Here is a 15009-nt window from a genome sequence, read left to right on the forward strand (position 1 = left end):
TAGATCTTTTGTTGACAAATCCGACCCGCGCCAAGTTGAAACTGTTCCAAACTGACTGGATTGTGACACGTGAGCAGTGCCAAGCCCATAGAGACTTCAGGGATAACTCCATTGTTGTTAAGAAATTCCGCACAACGGAGTTGTATCTGATGAAATATCCCTCACCGTTGTATACATCTGCCGTTCTACGAATGAGATTTAATTTATGGCCCACTAATGACGTCCTAGCGAGGTGGAAAATCATCATCAAAAAGGACATTTGTCGATTCTGCAAAAATTTCAAACAAGCTGAGACTCTGCGCCATTTCATTTTAGGAGTGCCCCATGCTAAATCAGAAACATTTTTTTGTACTTGAATAAACACTTTTCAGCATCTTAGAATTGGCACGCCGGACATTCTGTGGCAGCTCATTTTTTGTACTCGTTACACCTCTGTAAGGGTCGCTATAGTTGGCTTTTTACAAGCCTTGCATCTGAAGTAAGAGGGGAGCGAACGCACTTAATATGGATACAGAGATACACAGGCATATTGCCCAAATCCAAAAATCGATGAGATTGCCCCTAATCACCATTCAGGACGAAATATGTTAAATTGGTTAATGTTTTAAAACCTGTATACATCTATACTTGTAATAGTAGTAAGCAGCAACAGATGCAAGCTGCCATTTAATCCTTGTCATAACCCAGAAAACGAACATATAACGATGATGTGTCACTCCCCCGACAGCAAAACAAAGGCACAATGTAAACCTGTTTAATGAATATTTGGTCGAGAGACAAGCTTGCTACAATGCTTCATGTATTAACATATGTAATCAAAACTGGCATTTTATTATGTAACCCAGATTTAAAACTGTGAACTAGATTTTCTGCCTCATCACGAGTTTGACAGTAACCCTTAAATGCAGCGGTAATGCTATTACTGCCGCATTTAAGTGTCTGCCAAATCGCGGGTTTGGCAGGATTTACCCCAGCTCTGAGCTGGTGGTAAATCTGCTGTGAATTTGCCGATTTTCAGCGCTATTACAGTTGCGCAAACACCACAGGCGGTAGTAGCACCGAAAATTCCCCATTGGTCCCAGTGGGGAATGGGGAATTCCCGAATGGGCCAAATGGGGAATGGGGACATACTGTTCCGCCAAACCCATGATCCAGCGCTAATAACGCCAGGGGGTTTGCAGTAACGCTAATAGCCCCGGCGGTAATACCTCCAGGGATACCGCCCAACCTGTGATGAGGCCCTTTGCATTTTGTCTACACAATTTTTACTGTGCATTTCAATATATGATAATTGTTTCAAAATTCAAATGTAATCTATGTTGACAATTTTTAAATCTTTTAATGGTTTTAATTTTACTTCATTGTTTTGTAAATTGTATGATCAATATATTGAAAAGTTGATTGTATTCAGCTATATCAGTACAAAAAAGAATACCAACAATACAAGAAGATGAGAAGTTACCCAAGTTGGGCAAAAATACCCAACAGACAACCAAATACCGGTACAGGGGGTCAAGAGGACGTAGATCATATGTACAGAAGAAGTGAAACACAGAACCCAGATGGAATGTTAACGAGATCAAAAAATCTACAATTACATAGGAAAACTTAACTGTGAATCTTACCAACACTGATCTTCCACCGGAATTGATTCAAGCATTAAACAAGGGTTTATCATTCTGCCCTTCCAGTAATTGGGATTACTTCGATCTTTTCCTGTTTTGCAGAAAGCTCAAATTAAAATTGAACTTTCTCAACTGCATTAGTGAAAATCGGAGACCTACTAATCAACCAGCATCTGAATTGTCAGTGGATCATGTTCTGAAAACTTTAGAACTTTTAAACCTACCGGAATTAGAAGATATACACACAGTAGAATCATTCTCAGAAGAACAAAACATTATTTTAGGATTATCAACCAGCACAAAATTAAAACCTCGATCATCCTTCATTCCAATTTTACCAGAAGGCAACGTGGTAGACATATTCTACAAAGCGGTACAAAAAGATCTCAGAATCATATATTTGAAAAACAGTCAACCAAGAATAAGACAAAACTTAACCTTGAAAGAAAAACAAGCCATCAACAACCTTAGAAACAATTCAGACATCACGGTCAAAATGGCAGACAAGGGAGGCAACATAGTTCTCTTAAACACCATGGATTATATTACAATAGCTAACCAACATTTGGGTAATATCCAATGCTATATAAAATTAACCACAAATCCTATTCCCAAATTGAAAGAAGACTGGAAACTGATGAGCGAGCATTGGAATAACATGGGCTATTTCACTGATGAAGAATATCAATACATGAACTGTACCCATCCTATCATGCCAACTATCTCCTTCACACCAAAGATACATAAAGAATTTCAAGGACTACCACAACGCAGACCAATAATTAACAGCATAGGGTCCTTAACAGAAAGGATCTCAGAATATATAGATCACCAATTGCAACCTTTGGCAGCAGGACTCACATCCTATATAACGGACACTAAACACGTAATCCAGCAATTAGAAAACATCAACTGGGAACCCAACTTCTGGTTAGTTACCTTAGATGTATCGAGTCTTTATTCCAGTATCTTACATGAAAAGGGCATAACAACCACAGAATATTTCTTAAAAACAAGATCAATATCATTTCTAGAACAAAATCGGATGCTATTAGAGATGCTTGACTTCACATTACGCAATAACATTTTTTCCTTCAACAAAGAAATATATAAACAAATTCAAGGAACAGCAATGGGGGCAAAATATGCCCCTTCTTATGCCAACCTCTATATGGGACATTTTGAGAGAGAACATGCGTGGACCCATCCTTTTTTCTACATAACTAACCAGGTGACATATTGGGCTAGATATATTGATGACATTATCATGATTTGGAACGGCACAGAAAATGAATTGAAACAATACCATGAATTTTTGAACTCCAATAACTACAATTTGAAATTGACCATACAATACAGCCAAAGTAGTATCAACTTCCTGGATCTGAACCTCCTCATAGAAAACAACAAAATCCATACAACTCTCTTCATAAAGGAAACAGCAGTTAATAGCATTTTACATGCTGCAAGCAATCATCCAAGCCACATAACTAAAAATATACCATATGGGGAAATGTTAAGGATTAAACGCAACTGTACAAAATCACAAGATTTTGAAAAACATGTAAGAGAAAGCATTAGAAAATTCCAAAATAGAGGTTACAACTATAAACATCTAATTAAGAGTTACCAGAAAACCAACCTCAAAACAAGAACAGATCTTCTTAGAAACAATCCCAAGAAAACACAAACAGGAGAAACCATAAGATTCATCACAACATACAACAGTAAAAATAAAACTTTGAACAATATTCTCAAGAATTGGAATATACTACAAACCGACAAAAACTTGGAAGAACTACTAGACTCGCAACCCAGTATTACTTATCGGAGGGCTAAAAATTTCAAAACCATACTCAGTCCATCTCACTTTTGTTTCAGAGAAAACTTACATCACCCCATCACAACAAATGTGGTTAAGAAATCCAATGACAGGACATTACAAGTGTGTATCCTGCAACCAATGTCAATTTTCAGACAACAAAAAAACAGAAATCTCATTGCCCAATGGATAAACTAAGAAAATTAAACAGTTCATCAACTGTAACAGTAAATTGGTAGTATATGCAATACAATGTATCTGCATGAAACTGTATATTGGAAGCACTAAACGCATGCTCAGGACCGGAATCAGAGAACACATCAGGTCAATAAGAAGTGAAATACCCGAAACACTTCTGGCATACCATTTTAAGCAATATCATTCATTAACTGACATTGGAAAGCTTAAATATTTTGGCATTGAAAAAATGGTAATTCCACCCAGAGGTGGAAATGTAGAAAATATGCTAATGAAAAGAGAGGCATTTTGGATTTGTCATCTTGATACATGCCACACAGGACTTAACAAAGAACAGGAAATGCACCATTTCCTCTGAAACAACATCAATGAATAAAGCATGCCATTGGGCTAATTAACAACACATATACAAGTATATGACAACATTAGAAGTCTGGCAAGCAAAAAGGACGAAATGTAAGAAAAGTAAGAATCTACCCAATAACATAGAAATAATTGCCTGTAAAAAAGAAAATAGAACAAATACAACATTCGCAACAAGGAAATGCTTTTTTCAAAATGCGAGGTACCAATGAAATGCAAAATAAGAAGGAAAACCACAAGTTCGAATTGAAATAAGGAAGCAATAACAAATGTAGTTTCAAAACGTGTAAAATGAGAGAGAATAACATGCCCAAACTTAAATGGCGATCGTAACTAATAAACGTCACGCAATCGCAAGCCTGAGTGACACGTGATGCGGAACACCGGCATCAAAATGAAACTAACACATCCGCGAGAATCGAATACGACAAACAGAAGAAACGAAGGCGGACCTTCGCACACGGGGGAAGCACGGAGATCACACAAACAACGGTAAGGCAACAAGCATGTCAGAGACTCGGATAGATTAGGACCGCATGATTGTGCTTTATGAGAAAGTAGATGTTAAACATCTCTACGAGTCAGCTACTACTAAGGGTTAAAACATTACTATTTTCACATTTCCCATGTAGACGTATCGAAAAAACATTGGAATCCAGCGAAGGAGCACATAAATGACGAACATAACATCTGATATTCCGAAAGAAATAACAAGGTAATAATAAGTTTGAATTTAAAAACGGACACACAATTGTTTAAAAGCTCAATATGTAAATAAGAAAATCAGAGAGACAAAAAGACTTTTTTTAGAAAACAAGGCATTTTTTAGAAACAGTCAAACCCGAAAAGAATTATTGTCTCATACATATTGGATAATAACCATGTTTTCATTTTGGACTAAATGATCAGTATTAGTTTAAACAACAGAGCGACAGAAAGCAAATAAAACAGTGATGCAGGTTTTTCTTTTACAGGCAATTTGAAACACAGATGCATAAGAACAGTTATATATTTCGGTGATTTCCGAACCATCAATACAAGGATAAAAAACCACAGCAAACAAATATCAAACCTAACAAGGAACAAGGAAAGGCAACTGAGTAAAGCAAACTCAAAGCAAGGCAATTGTGTAGAACAGATAAACATAAAGATCCTCCTGAAGAACCGTCAGATAAGTAGACAGGGAAACACGTGTCGAGGAAACAATATAAATCAAAAGAGGACAAGTATTAAGAGGACATAAGAGGAACAAGCAAAAAGAAAAGAGGACACAAATAATCCAAAAGAGGACGAGAATAAAGAGGACACAAGAGGAACAAGCAAAAAGCAAGAGGATAAAGGACTTAAATAAAGAGAAAATAATGAGCACATCAACAGACTGTAAGACATTTATTACAGTGATAAACTAAGTGCACAACTGTAAGACACTTATTGCAGTAATTAACAACATGAATGCTTAATAAAAAGGCGCCATTTCAATCAATACAGTATTGTTCTGTTGTTTATTTCAATTTTTCAACCCTTGGACAGCCTGAGGGAAACTGTATTTTGAATTATAGCTGCCAGTTTGACTACAAAAAGGAAGAATCTTTAACTAAATAACCTACACACATCAACAACATTGGGCACCAATAGCTGTCTTAAGGCTGATTTTCTACAAATACAAAAAATAACAGTTGTAATGAGATGCTTGGTGGTGTTGATAGGAAGGAGGTGCCTGATTTTCCTAATATTTAGGATGGGGTGAGCTGCTGTTCCAGTTTTGGAGATGAAAGCAAAGAAGCTGTGAGAAGGGTCATAGAGGACGCTGAGGTTCTAGCTGAAGAAGAGTAAGAGAGAGTGTCAGGTGGGAACTGGATAGACAAGTGAAGAGATCAGAGAGAGCTTTTGACAGGGAAGAAGAGCACCTCTGTTTTGGTAGAGTTTAACATTAGAGAGTGTGCAGCCATCCAGTATTTAATGGCAGAGAGAGAGTTGGAAATGTTGATAGAGAGATTAGAGGAGAGCTCAGGAAAAGAGAAGAAGATTTGGGTGACGTCTGTGGAGAGTTGGTACGAGAACCCAAAGGCAGAGATTAGTGCCCCAAGAGCACAGGTGTAGAGTGTAAGGAGGAGCGGGCCCAAGACAGAACCTTGTGGAACACCAACAGTTAGAGGAGAGAGTTGAGAGGTATTGTTGCTCCAGGAGACATAGAATTGGCGAGGTGCAAGGTAGGATTCAATTCAGCAAGGACTCGATCGTGAATCCCAAGAAGAAAGAGAGTTTTAAAGAGGTCAGAGTGATCGACAGTGTCAAAGGCAGCAGACAGGCCGAGGAGAAATAGGATAGAGGATAGGTTTGAGTGCTTATCAGAGGCGATGAAGTTGGATCCATTCATGAGAGCAGTTTCCATGGAGTGACAAGAGCGGAAACCTGCTGTAGGAGGTCTCAAAGGTTGTGAATGTATAACAAATTGGTAAGACAGATGAACACAACCCTTTAGAGTACTGCAGAATGAGAGGCACAGGGCAAAAGTTAGCCAGTAGGTTCGGGTCAGCCCCTTGCATTTTTATATGACCACTATGATAAAAGCATGTAATCCCACTGGTGTACCTTTCACCTACTAAAACCAAAAGGCCAAACCTTGCCTTGGTAGGATTCTGCCCCATCGAACCTGATTGGATCTTTGCCATTTAGAATTGTGAAGTGCATGTTGTTTTTAAAGCACATGTACTGCTGTTAAAAATGATTAAGCAATGTCCATTGAAAGTGAATTATGATATGATACCATTTAGAACAGGGTAATTATTTCTAGAATTAGCTGCTCCCAGCCTATCATATGCGGATCTAGCTTTCGCCTTCTCTCTCTCACACACACTGTCTCTCTCTCTTTCTCTGTATCGAAGTCGCATTGTTGGGTGTGTGTTTGCTAGAGCCACTGCAGCCATTGCGGACAGCATCTCAGCACAGAGACTAGAGCACAGATATGTCAGAGGAAGTGTTGTCAGGCGGTGCTGTGTTTATTAGGGTAGAAGGAGAGCAGCAGCAACCAAGGCACCTACTGGGGTGTGGGCCTGGTATTTAGAGACAGATGTTGTTATCGCGTGTGTCCTGCAGAGGTTCTGCCTTCTTACTGAGGGAGCATTGTGTGAATGGGGAGGTAAAGGGATATGGATAGACGCAACATGGGTTGTTGGGGCTCTGCCAGATCTTGTAAGGTACCAGAGGACCACAATGTAGGCACTATACCTGTGCTTGTTTATTTCAATTACTCGTTAATTATTACTGTTTGTGCATACCACAACACATGTATGGGTTTAGCAACACTACCAAACAACCAGTAGCCAGAACACAAAATTAAACATTATAGATATAGGACACAGAGACATCCTTAGAGAATTACAATTATAAGACTTTAATGGCTTCTTCTTTGTATGTTTTCTTTCATTGCAGGTTGTCTTCTGAAGGAAGAGAAAATCAACTCTGTGACTTTGCTGTACCTGACGTCCATTCCTAGCTTTCTCATCCTCTTTCTAGCTGCCTGGTTCCTTGAGATTGGTGAGCTGTGGGACACGCCTGCGCGCTGTGACACCAGGCTTTGGCTCTTCATCCTGCTCAGCTGCATATGTTCTGTACTCTTCAACCTGGCCGGTGTTCAGGTCATTGCCCTGACATCTGCTGTCACCATACATGTCTTGGGGAACCTGAGCTTGGTCGGCAACCTTGTCCTGTCACGGGTTCTCTTTGGTGGCATCCTTACGCCATTCAGCTATGCCGGTATTATCCTTGCCCTGTTGGGAGTGTTCATCTACCACAACTGTGACCTCCTGAGCAGCTCCTGGACTATGTGGAGGTTCAGGAACTGGCGGAACAAAGTTGACTGAGCTATTGATCACGATGAATGACTTAAATGCTAAGAAGGCATCCTACCAAGTGCTAAGTAGCAGAATGCTCCAGAATGTCTTATTCCGTGTACATACCTCTCTTCTTTGTCAAAATTGGCAGGAAACATAGCACACATTCTCTGTCCAAGAGCAGAATGGCTGTGCTACTCATGAAACTCTTTCAGTTTGTTTATGTCCACATTAAAAATCAGCAACTCAGTCCAGGCAATAATCATGCATCTATTATGCAATCTGTTTCCTCACAGTATTTCATCCTTTACTCGGATTCTCCCGCCAGCACATATGTTCGCAATGCCAACTCAACCAGCCCTATGGTAGCCGATGCAGCACATACAATTGAAAGATAGGAAATGATTAGAAATCAACACAATTGAACACTGCCACCATAAAGAGATGGCTGATGAGTGCTCCTCGTTTAATCCCATGTTGTATGTATAAGAGCATTAGAACCACTGAATACATATATAAATAAACATACATATCTTAAGGTTTAGACGAGAGGGGGCTTGGTGGTCATGCAGCTCCTTGAGGGCTTTCTGCGTCCTCAAGTTGAGGCTGAGGGCACGCCGGGATCAATATTCTGAGGTGGACGGGAAGTTTCACACGCAATTCCACATTTTTGGAATTAGAATGTTTAACCTCTGTACTGCATTGTACCTGCATTGCAGAGTCCGGGGATGCAGCCACTCCTGACTGACCAGCAATGTTACATGAGCCACTGTGTCCAACATGCTGTGGACAGCAAGTGCCTTAATGATCGCCATCTCACTTCTCAATATATAGCTACCTGACATGCTGATCTACATATAGTGACCATTAGCCTGAGCGGCAGAGTGCAGTTCTACATATGGAGAGGACTGCAACTGCATCTCAGTGCTTGATTGGAAACAAGCTCCTGTAGGCGGCATGTGAGCTTCATGGTGACAAGGTTTTGGATGCCTCGAAGAACAACTTCTAGGCACAATTGGTAAAATATCACTGGAAAATGCATTTGAAAAGGTACCTCTAAAGAACTCTGGCAAAGGCGCTGACAGTGAAAGGGCTGGGAGTTGATGATAGTGCACATTGGGCCTCATTACGACCCTGGCGCTAAGTGTTTAACGGCGCCGTAAAAGGCTGTGGCGCCGTTAAACACTTAGCGCCTTACTACGAGGTCCCTTTGCGGGACCCGACCTTAACGGCTGGTCTACACCAGCCGTTAAAGTAGGGACCTGCAAAGGGACATTGGTGCTAAGTACGGTACCGCAATTTGCGGTACCGTACTTAGCGCCTTCCCCATTGCCATAGAGCTTATGTGGTGAAAATGGGAATGGGGAAGGGCCATGGTTCAATGGGGAATTACCGCCCCGCCAACCTTGGAATGGGGTGGTAATTGCCCATTGAACCATGTTGGACCCGTTACAACACCGGCGCCAACCATGGTGCTAATAGCGCCATGGTTTAGCGCCGGAGTTGTAATGAGGGCCATTGTGTCAGTAGGCAATGCCAGAGCTGTGGACCTATAACAGCATCACATTTGGAGAGCACAGAGCTACGCACTGTAAGGAAATGTTGGTGCAAAGGGGGTATTTTAGGTAGCGATTAATCAAAAGTGCTCTAATGTTATGAAGATCCTCATGCCTTAAAGAGCACTGTAGAGATTATACAGGACTTTGGGGTGGGTTGGCTGTTGACCATCAACCAGTGTAATCAGATGAGTATTAGGGAAAAATGGGGGGCCATTTGTGGTTGCCAGAAACCATTATGACTCCAACATTGTGAATCATCTGTAGATGAGTGGGGGTTATTCCAGAAACTCAATCAAAGAGAGACGAGAGACCTGGAATATGGGGTAGAGGTATATGAAGGAGTTTAGTCATGCAGTGAGAGATGCCCCTAGTTCCTGTGACAATCGTCTCTCTTTAGAAAACAACCCAAGTCATGCAGTTTTCACTTTGACATGGTGACCAGTAGTGAGTGTGCTGAACTGTCGTGCACAGCTGAGGTGTGCCAATATGTCTTCAAGGCATTAGTGTAAGGGTGGAGCTGCGAGTCATTACCTCAGATGCAGCCCTTAGGAGGTCTACGATACATTTTAAAAAGTAGGAATTGGCAATAGAGAAGCCTATGGGTTGGCATTCAGCAGACTAGCTGGGAGCAATGATGTGATATAGGATTGGTTATTTATAACGTGCTTAATACCCAGAGCTTTCTAAGCGCCGACCCGGGAATATAACCTGTGTTGCTCCGTGTGGTCTTACTTCCAAGTCGAGCATGTTGCCCCTGAGCTATCCTCATCTACAGTATGCTTAACCTGTTGAGCCTAGCTCACATAAGTAAGCTGAAACATCCAAATACCTCAACAGAATTTCCTGTAACAGCTTTGAAGTGGCCTTTAAGTATACACTGAGCCATCGTGTCAGAAGCTAAAAAGAGGCTGAGGAAATCAAAACCAGGGCTGTGCACAGGCCATGGTCAGCTAGTGAAAAACATCAAGTTTGGATCCCTTGGTTAGGGTCGCACTCCTTTGAATATTCACACAACCTCAGGTTGGTTCTTAGTACTTTAGCCTTTAGCACAGTAGGATTATTGGTTATGGTCCACTTTCTACATATTTCATTCTTTATTACAGCCCTTTTCTGGGTTTTCTGGACTGCTCCCCCAGTTTTCTATTGAGCTCCGCCGACAGCAGATATGGTAGGAGTGGAGTCACTAGATTACAAATGGACATGATGGGAGGGCCGAGTCAAAGCCCGCTCGCAGAGGCTTGGGATTCTGCACTCATTGATAGGCAACTTATAAGCTCACTGTCTAGTGGAGGTGTGCCCACCTCTGTAAAGCCTGACCTTCCACATCACTGCACAGCAGAGGACATTGTGATGGACTGAACTGGTGAATCCTTGCTAACTCTGGGTGTCAAGGTCCAGGTGGCAGTATTACAGATTCCAGAAAATGGTTCGCAGAACTCTTCTGTAATCATCAATGAATGTTTCTTTTTAACGTAAGACTGGGTCGACGATTTCTCGGTTGAGACCCGTATCCAATATAGGAGTAATTTTAAGTACAGTGTTTGGTGCAAAGGCTTCTTTCCCCAAAGCAAATTAGCATCATCTCTAACATTGCCCTAGTCCTGAGCATCAACAGAGATCTGAAATAGGTGCTGTCATATAGGTTACCATGAAAGCGGTGCTCTTGCGGAGCAGCGGTTATATGTGTACTTGGATAGGGATTGTTAATCTTTCCCTGGCCACAAGTATGCTGCCCTCATTGCCCATCCGTTCTGGAATGGGACTGCTTAACCCCACCCCCCAGAGACCTCACAGTACATTTCATCACTGTTGATGGATGTCCACTTGAGTGCATGTACAGCATTGGAAAACATTGATGCATGTATTCATTTCTCAAGAAGGCTCAGATATAGATAGCTTGGATGACAAAGTTCACCTCACTTCTACCTTCATATTGACCACTTATTCCCAACTCGCCAAAATTATTAGCACACAGTCAACCAGGCTTTGCTTGTTTCTCACCTCAACGCTGCCATTTGTTGAATAGTCTGAACCGGTCTTTCTGGTAAATGGTCTCACATTGTGGCCTCGAGGACGAGATGCCACCAGGGATGCCCCTGTGACTTTTTCTTCTGATCTTAAAGAGTGTCCACGTGCCACCCGCAGATTATGTTCTCATGAACTACATTTTATTTGCATGTCCTAAACTTACAGTTGTGAACTGAATATGCTATTTTATATGGGAGCTTTTTTTCTCTTACTCTTTTCAGAAAATCGCTCACCTAAATGTAGTGGTGCAGGTGAGGGCCCATTAGAACTCAGTTGTTGGGGTACGGTACACTTCCTAATTCTCTAATTTAGCATGCTGTCAGTCCACTTGATATTTTGTGCATTGTCGCTCCCTGTGTCTACTTCTTTCAGTGATAATGCAAGAAGCAAAGCCACACCAGGTAATTACCCCTCCAATACCCACCCATTTGGTCTTTCTAAATGTAATTAATACAACATGAAATGTAGCCTTCTTTCTAAATTGACCAGGCGGCCCATGTTTCCTGCAAATAACATATTTGGTGTAAGTCTACGTCTGTGGATGTCTAGATTTCCTTTGAGGCCGCTCTGTATTTCAGCTGTGCAACTTGGGTAGCTTCATCTGTATCATGACCTCATGGGTGTCACTTAATATATGGCTGTCTACGGGTATAATTAGTCAGTCATTAGATTCCAAGCATGTACCGATTGGCTGGTATGGTTCTACCGGGCAGGGGAAGGTTCTGTAGGTCGCTCAGAGAAAGATTCCAGCTTGGCTTTTGACTCACTAACATTAGGGGCGGATGAAGGGTCCACACAGGGGTGTTTTTGTTTATTGACAAACGTATGAGCTCTCCTAGCCATACATAGCTCACAAAAGTATTAGAGACTGCCTTAAATATGGTGGAAATAACGCTGCAATTATGAGAGTACTTCTTAGTTGAATTGTACTCTCTTTACAAAGGAACATTCAAGCCTTCATCAAAATCAGCCATTGATGGATGCTTCATTGAATACATAGGCTACTTTTATCGATGACTGATGAGTCTACAAATCCAATTATATGAACACAGAGTGTATCACCCCTGATGATGCCCCTGCACGGACGTTTGTGTCTGATCACATGCAAAACTTGGCAGAATATTCTAGGGTTTTAAGAGAATGGGCCTCATTAGGACCCTGGCGGTATGGGTTTTACGTCGCCGTTAAAGGTGCCGGCGCCGTTAAACCCATACCGCCCTATTACGAGGTTCCCTAGCGGGACCCGCTCTGGATATCTGGTCAGACCAGAGGTCCTTTGTGGGTCCCGCGAGGGGACCAGGGAGCTAACAACGGGCCCGTTGTTAGCTCCCTCCCCATTGCCATTGAGCCCTATCGGGGGTTGGAATGGGAATGGGGATGGTCTGGGTCCGGGTATCCTGAATGTGGAAATACCGGGCGCTCCGAGGTCGAAATAGCCCGGTATTTCCCCATTCGGGGAACCCAGACCCGGACCCGAGTTTGGCATGGCTACCTCCAAACTCCTAATGAGGCCCGATGTCATCTAGCATCATAGAGGGATCATAACCAGGGATTTCATTCAAAGATCACACATATGAACTCAGGGGAGAGGGAGTCGGGTGTTTTCAAAATGTTTTAAAGTGTACCTTTGGAATGGATTTGAACCAAGAGATTCTGCAGGGATCAGTTTGCTGAATCACATTCGGTGTGGCTGTACCAGGAGACAGCACAGTTTTCAGTTCTTTCCTACCTGGGATTAGCACGGGCAGGGATCTGATCTGCAACGGCCGGTGATTCCAGATCATGAGGATCCCCTTGCAATTATTTTACATGAGACAAAGTAGCCCGCTTCCGAAGTCCTTCCTCCATCTGCTTATCTCTCTGTGAGAACTGGATGAAGTGGTTTCCATCCCTCGCCACAACTTCACGTTCACAAAGGGCATCCATGAAACCAGGTAATACAATGCAGTTCATGCCTCACTAAAGCACACACCAGGAAGAGCCCTTCACTACACAGGACATCCCCATAGCATCGTCTTTAAATCAACGCTGCGTGCAGTGCTTGGTAGCTGCATGCACGCCAACATTCCCCATTGCATTCGGGTGAGATCAGCACAGTACTGTTTTTTTCTTTGCAATCTAAGACGTGTAGTCCTTGATGTTCCCATGTAAATCCAGATCAAGTCCCAGAGTGCAAAGAAGAAACTAAGGGCCTCATTCTGGGTTTGCTGGTGCGGAAACAACAGTGCCGTTAAGCTTACAGGCCTCACCCTCCCGGGCACAGTGGTCACAGCAGGAAAAGCCATCACGGAAGCACCGGCACCGCTAACAACGGTGCTGATGCTTCTCTGTCCCCATTCCCATAGAGTCCTGCTGGACTCTATGGGAATGGCAATTAACGAAATTGCCGGCGCCTGACTTCCCGGCTGCCAGTAGCACCGGCACGGTTACCGCCAGACCCGTAATGAGGCCTTAAGACTGACCTTGCATGCTCCGAATAGAATGAGGCATGTATTGCCCCATGACCAGCCTAGCCAAGGAAACACCACCTGCAAAACTATTTCAAAGGGGCCATTTGCCAAGCTCGGCGGATTGGTGAAAATGGTGGAAAAAGTAGCCGTACACTTTTACCGATCTGATGGATTTTCATTAATTTCTCAGACACAGTTGGGGAGCAGGATGGTCCTAATACATCCATTCTGCCTTACCGCCGGCATGCGATTATCGTGCTGGTGGTAAAGCAACCGATTCCTATGGAATCCAACTGACTTCTGCACCTGCTAATAGCAGGCAGATTCCATAGGAATCCACTGTAAGTGCCTCCCAGAATCCTCTAATGTGTGAGACATTACCACTTTTGCACTCATGCTGTTGAAAACTAAGGTGTAAAGGCGATTAGGTCCGTGTTGAACCCTTTACTTTTCCACTACTTGTTGGAAAGGTATACAACAGTGCGGAGTAGAATTTTCTAGGTTTGATCTACAGTAGTCAAGAACAGCAGAACATCAAATGGAATCAAACTTTAATAAATGTGTGATGCACACTTTGAAGGAGAATCTATTTTAATGTGATTTCATGTGCCTCGTCTTAACTGTTACCAATGGAGAGGTGTCCAGACATTGTAAAGAGGTTTGCAAAAAGTATGTATAGAAAGAAATTGATTATTTTCATAGGCGAAATAACTGTATATGAAGTTTGATAATGCACAGATTGTATGTTTTTTAAATATTAAAAAATAGCAAAATATTCATGTTATTGATGCTGGTAAGCTATTGGTGTGTATGTGTGAATAGTTGGCATTTGGCAAGAAATCTCACACTTGAGCAAAGACTTCCGTTGTAGCTGCTTTATCATTGATTTTTGATCAGTTCCTGTCATAAATGTCCCCGTTGAATATTAAATGGTGCCCCTTCCCAGATCTGTCAGTGTACCTCACTCCTGACCTATATATTATTTGTGCTGCCAGACTGCGCCCAATTAAAGCCTTGGGGTAGTACCTCATGGCTGCATTGCCTCACTTAGGTCACCACAGGGCCAAGCCAAGGCTGCGCCAATGCACCTGGATTTGGTGCACCACAACCAGGGAAGGTGTCAGGGCCTTT

The 15009-nt window shown here is 42.3% G+C and overlaps 1 protein-coding gene across 1 annotated transcript in view; it reads left to right on the forward strand.

Moving 5' to 3' along the window:
* The window catches only part of SLC35E4 (solute carrier family 35 member E4), a 160707-nt gene extending 146045 nt beyond the window's left edge, over positions 1-14662 (forward strand). The window contains exon 2 of the mRNA XM_069619155.1: positions 7441-14662. Coding sequence (XP_069475256.1) covers positions 7441-7871 — 431 coding nt within the window. The 3' untranslated portion in view covers positions 7872-14662. The remainder of the gene's footprint in view (positions 1-7440) is intronic.
* Positions 14663-15009: the final 347 nt, after the last annotated feature.

This window comes from Ambystoma mexicanum, chromosome 10 (assembly GCF_040938575.1).
Source record: "Ambystoma mexicanum isolate Mex_15411 chromosome 10, UKY_AmexF1_1, whole genome shotgun sequence".
Lineage (NCBI taxonomy): Eukaryota > Metazoa > Chordata > Amphibia > Caudata > Ambystomatidae > Ambystoma > Ambystoma mexicanum.